This window comes from Hippopotamus amphibius, chromosome 3 (assembly GCF_030028045.1).
Source record: "Hippopotamus amphibius kiboko isolate mHipAmp2 chromosome 3, mHipAmp2.hap2, whole genome shotgun sequence".
In the NCBI taxonomy this organism is placed as follows: domain Eukaryota; kingdom Metazoa; phylum Chordata; class Mammalia; order Artiodactyla; family Hippopotamidae; genus Hippopotamus; species Hippopotamus amphibius.
Window position 1 is genome coordinate 84,756,223 of NC_080188.1, and position 12,858 is coordinate 84,769,080.

The window sequence follows — 12,858 nt, forward strand, 5'->3', positions numbered from 1 at the left end:
AATTCCAAAGAGTAATAACTGATAAACAGAACGAAAGATGCCAAGATAGGAAGAGCACCAAGATGGTGGCTAGGGTGACCGTGAGTTCGCCTCCTTCCACAGACGCATCACATCTACACCGACATACAGAGCAATTCCTCCTGAAGAAGACCTGAGGGCTGACTGAACAGCTTCGGTACTTAGAAGGACCACACAGAAATGGGTAGGAAAGATGGAGACACAGTATCCATGGGAACTCCACCCGTGATGCAGCAACCTGAGATAGAAAGGGATATTACCGAGGAGCCCAAGCGAGGATTCACCCACCCTGGGACACAGTGAAAAAAGAGCTGTTTAAAGGGTACCTAGACTACACAGGAAAGAAATCCATTTACTCATCTCAGAACTCCTGTCAAACAGGCGGGGAATGGCTGGAGCCCTCTCCAGGATCAGTGGTGCTGGGAAAGTCATAGTTTTAGTTCCCCAAGGACTTCTCCCAGTCCCATGCCTGCTCCAGCTCCAGCCATCCTGTCAAGGCAGCCTTGTTCCTGAGCTCCCCAGGACTGCCCTTGGCCCCCACCTGCTCCAGCACCAGCCATCCTGCCAAGGTGGCCTTGGTGTTGTGCCCCTGGCCCGCACCCTCTCCTGGCAGAGCCACAAGCAAAAGAAGTCCACACAGAGGTATTCCCACAGAAAACCACTCCTTCAAGACTGGGAAAGGGAGCTGTTTTGTCCATTTTGTAGAAACAAACACCAAAAGTTAAGCAAAATGAGAACAAAGAAGAATGTGTTTCAAACAAAAGAACAAAATAAAACCCCAGGGGGGAAGAAAAACCTTAATGAAACAACGATAAATAATTTTCCTGATAAAGAGTTCAAAGAAATGATCATAAGGATGCTCACCTAATTTGGGAGAGGGATGGAGGAACTCAGAGAGAACTTCAACCAATCAGAGAAGAAGACCACAGTCAACAGCAGATAAGATGACACAGAATAATGGATAAGCAATCTGGAATACAGAATACTGGAAATCACCCATCAGAACAGCAAAAGGCAGAAAGAATTTTTCTAAATAAAGACAGTTTAAAGAGACCTCTGGGACAACATCAAGCATACTAACATTCACATCATAGGTATCCCAGAAGGGGAAGACAGAAAGTAACAGAAAACTTATCTGAAGAAATAATGACTGAAAACTTCACTAACTTGGGGAAGGAAACAGGCATTCAGGTACAGGAATCACAGAGTCCCAAAGAAGAGGAATCTAAAGAGATCCACACCAAGACTTATTATAATTAAAATGGCAAAGGTTAAAGTAAAAGTGAGAATCTTAAAGGCAGCAAGAGAAAAACAACTAATCACACACAAGGGAAACCCTGTAAGACTATCAGCTGATTTTTCAGCAGAAACTTTACAGGCCAGAAGGAAGTGGCAGGATATATTTAAAGTGCTAAAAGAGAAACTTTACAATCTAGAATACTCTATCTGGCAAGGTTATCATTCAGAATTGAAACAGAGACTACAAAGTCTCCCAAAAAGCAAAAATTAAAGGAATTCATCACCACTAAACTGGCCTTACAAGAAACACTAAAGAGTCTTCTTTAAGGCCACAACTAGAAATGACAAAATATATGAAAAAAAATCTCACTGGTAAAGGCAAGTATAATAAACACAGTGGATCAGCCACTTAAGAGCTAGTATAAATGTTAAAAGACAAAAAATAGTACAAATCAATTATAACTGCAATAAGTAGTTAAGGGATACACAAAATTAAAAAGCCATAAAATATGACATCAAAATCATAAAATGTGATGGTGTAGGGAGTAAAAATGTAATGCCACCTATGACAAGCCCACAGCTAATATCATACTCAATGGTAAAAATCTGAAAGCTTCTCCTCTAAGATCAAAAACAAGACATGAATGCCCACTCTTGCCACTTTCATCCAACATAGGAAGTCCTAACCACAGCAATTAGGTAAGAAAAAGAAACAAAAGGCATCCAAATTGGAAAGGAAGAAGTAAAACTGTCACTATTTGCAGATGACATGATACAATAAATAAAAAACCCAAAAGACTCCACCAAAAAATTATTAGAACTAATAAATGAATTCAGTAAAGCTGCAAGATATAGAATAGAAATCTGTTGTATTTCTACACACTAATAACAAACTATCAGAAAGAGACATAAAGAAAACAACATCATTTACAATTGCATCAGAAAGAATAAAATACCTAAGAATAAATTTAACCAAAGAGGCAAAAGACCTGTATTCTGGAAACTATAAGACACTGATGAAAGAACTGAAGGTGACACAAACCAATGGAAAGATATACCATGTTCATGGATTAGAAAGATCAGTATCATTAAAATTTCCATACTACCCAAAGAAATCTGAAGATTCAATGCAATCCCTATCAAAATATCAATGGCACTTTCACAGAACTAGAACAAATAATCCTAAAATTTGTATAGAACCACAAAAGACCCCAAATATACAAAGCAATCTTGAGAAAGAAGAACAAAGCTGGAGGCGTCACACTCCCAGACTTGAAACTATACTACAAAGCTATAGTAATCAAAACACTAAGGCACTGACACCAAAACAGACACACAGATCAATGGAACAGAATAGAGAGCCCAGAAATAAACCCATGCTCATACGGTCAAGAAGGTAAGAATACAATGGGGAAAAGACAGTCTCTTCAGTAATTGAACAGTGTTGGGAAAACTGGACAGACACATGTAAAAGAATGGAATTGGGCCACTTTCTTATACCATATACAAAAATTAGCTCAAAATGGTTTTAAAGACTTAAATGTAAGACTTGAAACCATAAAATTCCTAGAAGAAAATGTAGGTAGTAACTTCTTTGACATCAGTCTTAGCAATATTTTTTGGGATATGTCTCCTCTAGAAAGGACAACAAAAGCAAAAACAAACAAGTAGAACTACATCAAACTAGAAAGCTTTTGCACAGCAAAGGAAACCACTGACAAAACTAAAAGGTGATCTATTGGTTAGGATATTTGCAAACAATGTATCAGATAAGGGGTTGATATCCAAAATATGTAAAGAATTCATACAACTCAATAGCCAAAAAAACAAACAACCTAGTCAAATATGGGCAGAGAACCTGAATAGATATTTTTCCAAAGAAGACAAACAGGTGGCCAACAGGCACACAAAAAGGTGCTCAATATCACTAACAAATCAGGAAAATGCAAATCAAAATCACAATGAGCTCACCTCACACCTGTCAGAGTGGCTATTTCAAAAAGACAAGATGTGGAGAAAAGGAAACCCTTGTGCACTTCTGACGGGACTGTAAACTGGTATAGCCATTACAGAGAACAGCATGGAGGCTCATCAGAAAACTAAAAACAGAACTACATAGGACCCAGCAATTCCATTTCTGGGTATTTATCCAAAGGAAATGAAAACACTAATTTGAAAAGTTACTTGTAGTTCTACGTTCATTGCAGCACTATTTACAATAGCCAAGATATGGAAGCAAACTCTGTGTCCATCAACAAATGAATGGATAAAAAAAGATGGGATATATAGAATATATATATATATATATATGTATGTATTTTGTGTGTACACACACACACACACACACACACACACACACACACACAATGGAATATTACTCTGCCATAAAAAAGAATGAAATCTTGCCATTTCTGACAACACAAAAGTACGTGGATGGTATTATGCTAAATGATATAAGTAAGAAAGAGAAAGACAAATACAGTGTGATTTCACAAAGCAAAAAAACAAAGCAAACAAACAAACAGAACAAAACAGAAACAGACTTACAGATACACAGAACCAGAGGGGAGTGGTAGGTAAGGGGACTGGTAAAATAAGTGAAGGGATTAAGAGGTACAAGCTTCCAGTTATAAAATAAGTCCTTGGGATGTAACATGTACACAGGAAATATAGTTGATAATATTGTAACAACTTTGTATGGTGAGAGATGGTAACTGGACTTACTGTGGTGATAATTCCATAATGAAAAAAAATATTGAATCACTGTGTTGAACAGTTCAAACTAATATCATATTGCATGTTCATTATAATTCAAACTAATATCATATTGCATGTTCATTATAATTCAGTACAAAAAAAAAGACACTAAGTTACTCTGTAGACTAGAATCATGCCCTGCACAGTGGAGAGGGGTCTCACTGAATCTAAGTATGGTCCTTAGCACCCTTGGGGTGCACCCCTGAGGACTCATGACTCATCACATCAAGACCTTTGCCACAACTTACATCACATTGTCTCCTCTCTATGACTTTCACAGTGTTTTTGTTGTTGTTGTTGTTGTTGTTGTTGTTGTTGTTGTTGTTTTGTGGCAGCGGAGAGAGTGTAGTGGGGGTGGAGGATAGCTATTGAGAGGTCATCTGAACCTTCAAGACATGTGGGATTCTATAAACCCATAAAGAGATGTTACAAGCTTCCAGTGTAAGCAAAATAGATTTCTCCCTTCACTGCCAGACACATACATCTAACTAAAATCTAAATACACAATTTAAATTTTTTCTGCTTTTCGTGAAAGAGAATTTTATTTGAAATGTCATTTTTAATTAGTCCTCTCCATTCACTATATCAGGCAAAACAGTCTTCATCATTTTTTGAAGTCTTATTTACTAGCATTTAATAATAAATAACATGCATTCAGCACTTACTACGAGTCAAGCATTGTTTTAAGCATATATGTACTAACTCATTTCACACAAAACTTTATCAAGCTGACACCACTGTTATCCACGTTTTCCAGATGAGGAAACAAAGGCACAGTGCCCAAGATCACATGGCTAGTGAGTAGTGGAGCTGAGATTCAAACCCAGGCACATGGACCCCATGGTCTGGCTGTATTTTTCATCACTACATGAAGTCTAATTTTAGTCTTCAAAGCTAAGAACTATCTACCGTGTAATGTCAGTCACCTTTAGTTCTAGACAAAGTAACTGCAAGCTATATACTGACTGTAACTAGAGATGCATCCCACTGATTCCAGGCTATACCCGTCCTATTCCACAGCTAAACAAATTATCTGACCATCTTTCTTAAGCAGGAAAAGGGGAAAGGAAGTAAAGCCGGCTGATTGGTCTTGGGTAGCAGCTGAGTGGGGGACAGGGCGAGGAAGGACACCAAAACAAAGTCTGAGAGAATTCTACAGATCTCGAGTACCTAAAACAGGTCATCAAAGCAAAGCCAGAGGCACATACAACACACGCTGGGAACTATGATGTATGGCCAGCAGGAGTCAGATAATCAGGGAAGATGACAGTTGGCAAGTAACCTAGACACATCCTGGAGACAGATGCAAATGACCACTGTGGAAATCTCACATGCTTTCAGTGCACGTGTGCAGATAGGTCAGGTCCATTCAATAAAGCCAGAATAAGACAATCATATACGGTAATACAATTTTATGACCATCAAGCTGGCAAATGCTAGCCAAGTACATAAGCTTGTATGTAAGGCAAGCAGTGAGAGTATGTCTGTAGTAAGGTGAGGGATAAACAATGCAATTCAGACATGAAATTCCAAAGGATCAATGTTAAAATATATGGAGGAAAGAAATTTTACAATAAATTTAATACGCATGCAAATAAAATATAAAAAAAATAGGAAGTAAAGACTTTGACTAGCTGTAACCCTGACTAGTAACATTCTTTCATTACACTCTTCAATGCAATTTAACAAAGTATTGATCTTCCAGTATATGAGACTGAGAATACTAAGAATTACAGGGACTCACATACCGTTAAGTTGTAACCACACAAGGCAATTACAGCCCATCGTCTTACTACTACAAGTAAACAACTGGAGCACCATAAAGAACATTAAGAAAAGAGCCGGACAGAATAAAGAAACATTTAGTGGTGGGAGGTGGCATTTGAGATATGCCTAAAATCTCTCCGGTGTCAAGGACAGGTAACCGAAGACAAGGAACAATGTGGACAGAACTAGGGTGGTGACAATGGGTATAAATGAAGGGACAGATGAAAGCCTTGGCAACTAGTGTGGTCAGATTTGGGGAGGAATCGAAGGTGATACTAAGATGTTAGGAAATATCTTCCTTAATCCAAGGTTGGCACTAGGACAGCCTCTTGAAAGACGGCCTCACACTGTTCCTAAGGACCACCTACCTCAGCGTCCCTGCCATCATCACCACCCAGACTTCAGGAGAGGGGCTGCCAGCCCTGCACCCTTTGACTAAAGCTAATTAATAACCCTTGCCTTAAATCATACCACCCAGGGCAGTGTTTGGGGTTCTCCATTTTTACCTCCACAGTACAGCTGAGACAAAGCTAACACACTTTGAAAGACTTTCCTAAAGGCTAGGGGATTAATAAAGGGAAGCAACTCCAAAAGTTATAATGAATCAGAAACAAGATATAGGTTAGTCCTTCTCAGCTGATGGAGCACAGCTGGCATCAGGCCTTCCCATCTCCCATCTTCCCAGGTGGTAGATACTATGTTTGATGCCCGGGCAACCCTCCTAGTCAGGCTCCTCAAAGTCAGACCAGGAGAGCAAACACATGAACATAGCCGGTGCTCTCTCCCACAGCCCCCATGTGGGATCTCAAGACCTGCTTTTTATCCAATTTATTGATATGAAACGTGACCTTGCTTTTCACCCTTGTAACGCTCAACAATGAAAATTGCAACCGCTCCAACAAATAGCAAACACACACACACAGACACCAAATGCATGAACACATCCGCCGAAGGCATCCATGAACAAAATATAGAAAATTTCAAAAAGGAGCTGATTAATGAAGGTTTGGGGGAAAAGAAAGAAAGAATGAGTAGAAGATAAATGACTTTGATTTGAAAAACGTCAAATTTTGAGATGTCAGAAATACATCCTGGGACTTCCCTGGTGGTCCCGTGGATAGGACTCCGTGCTGCCAATGCAGGGGGCCTGGGTTTGATCCCTGGTGGGGGAACTAGATCCTACATACCAGCCACAACTAAGAGTTCGCATGTCGCACGAAGATCCCACATGCTGCAACTAATACCTGGTGCAGGCAAAATAAACACAAAGTAATTAATTTTTTTAAAAAAGAGGAAAACAAGATTCAGTTATTCATTAAAAAAAAAAAAAACATCCAAGCAGAGATACCAGGTAGCGAAATTTTAATCTGGAGATGATTAAAAAAAAAAAAAGTTGCAGTTCTGGGAATACATAAGTAGAAAGTATAGAAAAGAGCAAAGTGAGAAGGAGACAGAACCTTTGGAAGTGCCTCTGTCTCACTGAGTAGGGGACGCAGGGGGGAACTGGCAAGACAAAGGCAGGATACAGTGAGACAGAAGGCAGTGAGGACCATGCACTCAAGAAAGAGGATGTGGGCAGCAGTCCAAAATGCTTTAGAGAACGAGTCAGGTTAAACTAAGAAAGCCCACTGGATCTGAAATAAAAAAAAAAAGCATAGCTGCCTTTGGAGTGGCAGAATTTAGCATAGTGGCGGGGGAGGTCAGAACTTGGGAGAAGGAGTGATCAGTAGGTGAGGGCGGGGCATATGACTTCACAAGGAGGAGGAAAGGAGAGGACATGGGATGCAGGACTCTGCACAGGCACAGGGACCTGGCCTATTATGCTCACTGCTGCCTCCCCAGCACCAACACAAGTTCCTGGAATGTAACAGGTACCTCATAAATACCGTTCATGGAATGTTGTTTATTCAATGAATGTCGTCTGATTAAGCAAATGAATTAGTGAATGAATACAGTGCTGACATTTGAGGGAGTATGAGAGAATAATCTTGTTATGGCACGTGTGTAATTTCAGGTATGAAGGTTGCAGTTAACATTGTTTGAAGATTTGGTTACAAGATAAAGACTGTCTTTGGTGCAGTTCACATCATTGGATTTAGCATGGGGCGGAGAGTGGCAGTCTCGCCACCAAGAGAAGCTGAGTTAGTCTCTTTGACAGCAATCTGAAGAAAAAGAGAGTCTTTCAGGCCAGACACTAGAACTCCAGCAAATGCTGGAGCAACTGCCTTGACCATGAAAGCATCAAGAGATGCTGAAAGGAGCTCCAGAGGGGCAGGCTGTCAGAAGGGGCCTCAATGTGGGGGGCAGTGGGGAGCAAGGAACTAAGAAATCCACACAAGTGCCCACAAGGTTGTGAAAACCCTTTGGGTTTAGAGGTCACCCATCTCAGGCTGCTACGGGTTCCTGTCCTCTGTATTAAATCCCTTTGTTCTTGCCCCACGTTGAAAGTCTTTGGAAAGTTCCAATCTGGGTCTGAGAACATGGGAGGGTTCAGCCAGCACTATTGGCCTGGCATGGCAGTAGGAACGTAATAAGAGCTGAAGAAGCCCAGGGATTAGTGTTGCTGAGTAACCACCAAGATACCTAGAAGGTTCAGGCTTTGTTTTATTAGGTGACATGGTATTCCCTTACAGGGAATCCAGGAAAGAACTTTTTTTTTTCTGTTGTTTCTCATTTTAGTTTTTGTTTGATTCTGAAGGAGAATTGAGCAGATATGAAATCTAAAGGGAAAAAACTGGTAAAGGGCAACAGAAAGGTTCAGCTATAAGAATTGATATAATGTAATTAAACAAAGCGCTGAAAGAAAGGAGAGGCCATGAGATCCAAAGGGAGCTGGGGAGGTTTATTTTTACAAAGTGGTATAAAGAAAGATTGCGAGTAAAGAGATGGTAAGCAGATGGAAGACACTCCAGTGAGGCTCAGGGGACAGAGTCAGCCAGAGCGCAGAGGCAGCGCAAAAAGTTCACACAGCTGCTACGGTGAGGCCACAGAGAGTCCAGTGTATCAGAGGATGTCTGCAATCTCGAGGGACTAGATTGCTGGAATTTCCAGAAATTCTAATCAGCACCATTTAATACTACCTACAACACTTGGCAACCTGAAAGGTTTTTTGCAACTGGAGATGCAGTCACTTGAGCCAAGTTCAGCTCACCATGATGGATCTGCCACACACCAAGTCATTATAATGGGAAAAACTCACACCTCATGGCAGAATCATCTCACAGTTTTAGAAACAACTCTAAAAAGACAGGTTCTAATCAAAGGAATCACAATTAATTCACCCTGCTTATTTTCCTTCAAAGGGAGTCCAGTTGCACTGTCTCGTACCAAGACCTTTAAGGTCTTCAAGATGGAAGAAATCTTGGAAATTATCTAGTCCAACCTCTCATCTATTATGACTTCAGTTTTCAACATCCATGGCAGACATGATTGGTGCCCACTGGAAGCATGTGCTCCTTTCCATTTCTCAGCCACCTTTGCAGTACACCTGAGGCCACGTGGCTAAGCTCTGACCAATGGGACACTGGCTGACCTGATCTAAGTCACTCCCAGCCCTGGCCTTATCTTGGATGGAGAAGGATCAGCCAACCTGCATCCTATCGGACGTTGCTTCAGATGTAAATAAACTTCCTTTATGTTATTTATGATCATTTGTGGATCTGTTTCAGCAGCAAGCATTAACTGATTTTCAAGCCTTCTTTTAATAACCTAGCAACTCAATGAGTGGACAATCATGCCTGAGAAAGGGATGGAGATTATTATCACCCACTGATCCAAAGGATTAAAAGAGAGAGCAAGAAGCAATCAGGCAACTCATTGTTTAAATACAATGGCATCGTACTTATTGAGACTTGACTTATAAAGGCTAAAGCCTCACGTCCCTGAGAACCAAGAAATAAGCCATAGAGTTCTTAAAGCAACCCAGCCTGAGAGCTAAGTGGAGTTTTAGAGCTTCACTCACTAGTTAGCCTCTCAGGCTCTATTTACTCAAATTACCTTGGAGTAAATAAACCGGTCTTGGAAATCTAATTTGTCATCTCACATCAGGCAAATACTAGGAAATTGAAAGCCATAAGGAGTACTGCTAGGGTGCACACCTCAACATTCTGAGATCCATTTATAGAAGATGTCATCCATTTTATAAAGGATGATTGAGCCCCACCACTCCTGAATCCTGAAGGCATCACTGGAGGAGCTCAGCCTGAAACTGGTAAAAATGACTTGATGTCCTCAACTACCTGTTGTAAGCTTCCAAAGAAGGTAGGACAATGTGTAGGAAGTTTCTGGAAATAGTACTCAAAACAGTTTTCAGTGTTTAAAGGCATACACTTGTTTACTTTAAAAAATGATGTGTGAGGGCCACCTTACTTCCCCAGGATGCCACAAAATGATGCTCAAATATATGTGACATTGCCATTTGCACACTGTTATACAGTAAAACTAAGAATGGGTGGTTCCTCCCCATCCGATTTAGGTGCTCATATCCAGACTGAAGGAAATCAGCAATCCATAAGCAAAATCAAGATCCAAATATCATGTGAAGTAGAAAAGACCTTAGAAACCATTCAGAAAGGGCAGGTAACCAGAGGGCACCCATACATCTTCCTGCAGAGGAGAAACCTATGTCCCCTGCCTTCCGAGCTTGGATATAACTATCCACATCACAATTCTCCCTCCCTGTACTGACAACCTCTCCATCCCATTCCAGGCCTCCTGTTGTAGATCCACAGGCCTGATGCACTCACCTGCAGAAAGCAGTGTCCAACCGGGGCATGCTCTGGAAGGGTGGCGTTGTACACCTGCTTCAGGAAGATGGGCTCGTTGTCATTCACGTCGTCCACGGTGATGCTTACCAGGCAGGTGGCAGAGAGTGGGGGTTCTCCGAGGTCTTGGGCCACCACTCGCAGCTCTACGGCCTCCTGGACCTCTCGGTCCAGACTCTGGGTGGTGCTAATCACACCGCTTTCAGGATCGATGCTGAAGGACGGTCCGCACTCAGCGGTGGGCCTCACAGCCTCCGGGTTGCAGCGAGAGGGGAGAGGGACCAGCGCGTAGCGCAGCCGGGCGTGGTCCGTGCCAGGCTCATCCGCATCCGAGGCGCTGACGCACAGGACCGCGGTGCCGGGGACGGCGGCCTCGGACACTGAGGCCCGGTAATTCTCCTGGCTGAAGAGAGGCGGTTGGTCATTGAGGTCAGCGACCCGGAGCAGCAGCGTCTCCTCCGTGCTCAGCGGCGGGGATCCCGCATCCGTGGCCACCAGTCGCAAATCATACAGGTCTCGGCTCTCCCTGTCTAGAGGGCCCTCGACACAAAGGAAAAATACTCCCGAGGAACCTCCGGACCGCAGCGCAAAGGCTCCCTCACCGCCCTCCAAGGCCAGCGAGATGCTCCCGCCTCCGAGGCCCACCCCGAGTTCCTCGACGGCTTCCTCTTCCTTCTCTGGGTCATCGTCCGCGTCGGACACGGAGACCCGAGCCACATAGTCGCCTACTCGAGCGCCCTCCGAGACGCGCGCGGCGCCTCCTTCAGTGAGGAAGAGCAGATGAATGGCGGGCCGGTTGTCATTCACGTCCAGCACCGCGATGGACACGCGCACGGTGGCGACCTCGGGCTCGGCACCTCCGTCACGGGCCTCCACCACCAGCTGGTGCCAGGCCTGCGCCTCGCGGTCCAGCGGCCTCTGCACCCGCACCACCCCGCTCAGCTCCTCCACCGCGAAGTAGGCCGCGTCGTCCAGCGGCCCGCCGCTGCCACCCGTCCCGAGCGCCTGCCGGGAGCGGATGCTGTAGCGCACGTGGCCGTTGGGCCCCAGGTCACGGTCGGTGGCGCGCACGCGGCAGACCTCGGCCCCTGGCCGAGCGTCCTCGCGCACCGCCGCGCGGTATTCGCTCTGCTCAAAGACCGGCGGGTTGTCGTTCTCATCCAGCACGCGCAGCTCCACCCGCAGGCGGCCGGTGCGCCGCGGGCGACCGCCGTCCCACGCCTCGATCTGCAGCTGGTGCGCCGCCGCCGCCTCTCGGTCCAAGCGCCGCAGCAGCACCAGGTCTAGGGGCTCCAGGGGCGACGAGGACGGCGGCGACGGTGGTGACCCCGGGGCCCCGTAGTGCAGCTGGAAGAACGGTCCTGCGGGGTCTTCAGAAAGGTCGGACTGTTGCACCAGGGTGTAGCCCTGGATGCTGAACCGCCCAGCGTCCGGGTCTTGGGCGCCTGGCAGGCGGAAAGCGGTACCTGGCGGGCTGAGCTCCGAGACGTCGAGGTGCAGGGAGTCGCGGGGAAAGCGGGGCGAGTGGTCGTTCACGTCGTTGACGCGGATCTCCACCTGCACCACCGCGCCCAGCAGCGTGGCGGCCACGAAGCTGTAGTGGTCCCGCCGCTCGCGGTCCAGGCGCCGCGCCGTGCGGATGATGCCCGTGTCCGGATGCACGTGGAAATCGTCCAGCAACGGGGAGTCATCCGAATCCTCCGACAGAAAGAAGCCGCCCCCCTCCTGCTGCTGCTGCGTGGCCGGCAGCCCCGCGCGGATGTCGCCGACTAGAGTGTCTGGAGGAAGGCCCTCGTCCACGGAAAGGCTGAGGTTAAACACCTGCGCAGACGAGCCCGAGGCCGCCCACAGCCCTGCGTGCACGAAGAGCCCGAGTAGGAAGCGCTGCGCCCTGGCGCCGCCGCCGCCGCCCGGCCGCCCGCTGGGTGACCCTCTGTTCCCGGGGAGCAGGAGGCGCTTCCCGGCGGGAGCCCCGCGCTGCCGACGCCCTTCGCCCATCCTCCGCCCAGAAGGGCTCATTTCTCCGCCAGCTCCTTGGGAAGGCTCCCGGGTAACTGCCGGCTTGCGGCGCGATGGCAGAAAAATCCAGGAGCCTCTTCAGCGTCTGAGCCAAAGAAGAAAAGACTTTGTTTGGCAAACAAATCAACAGACCCAGGAGTTCCCGAGGTTACATCTGCAACTGGTGAAAACGTCCTCCGCCCGCAGCTCGCGCAGACAGGGAGGGAAGCTCTAGCTGCCTCCGCTGCTGCTGCTGCAGCCACCTCTTCAGCCCTTGGATTTCTTTAAACGAGTCTCATCTCTTTTCCTCTCTCCT

General features: G+C 45.5%; 1 protein-coding gene across 2 annotated transcripts in view; it reads right to left on the reverse strand.

Moving 5' to 3' along the window:
- Positions 1 to 12,563, reverse strand: part of DCHS2 (dachsous cadherin-related 2) — a 279,417-nt gene extending 266,854 nt beyond the window's left edge. For both annotated transcript variants that reach the window (XM_057727664.1, XM_057727665.1), the window contains exon 1: positions 10,527 to 12,563. In XM_057727664.1, the coding sequence (XP_057583647.1) occupies positions 10,527 to 12,563 (2,037 nt within the window). The remainder of the gene's footprint in view (positions 1 to 10,526) is intronic.
- Positions 12,564 to 12,858: the final 295 nt, after the last annotated feature.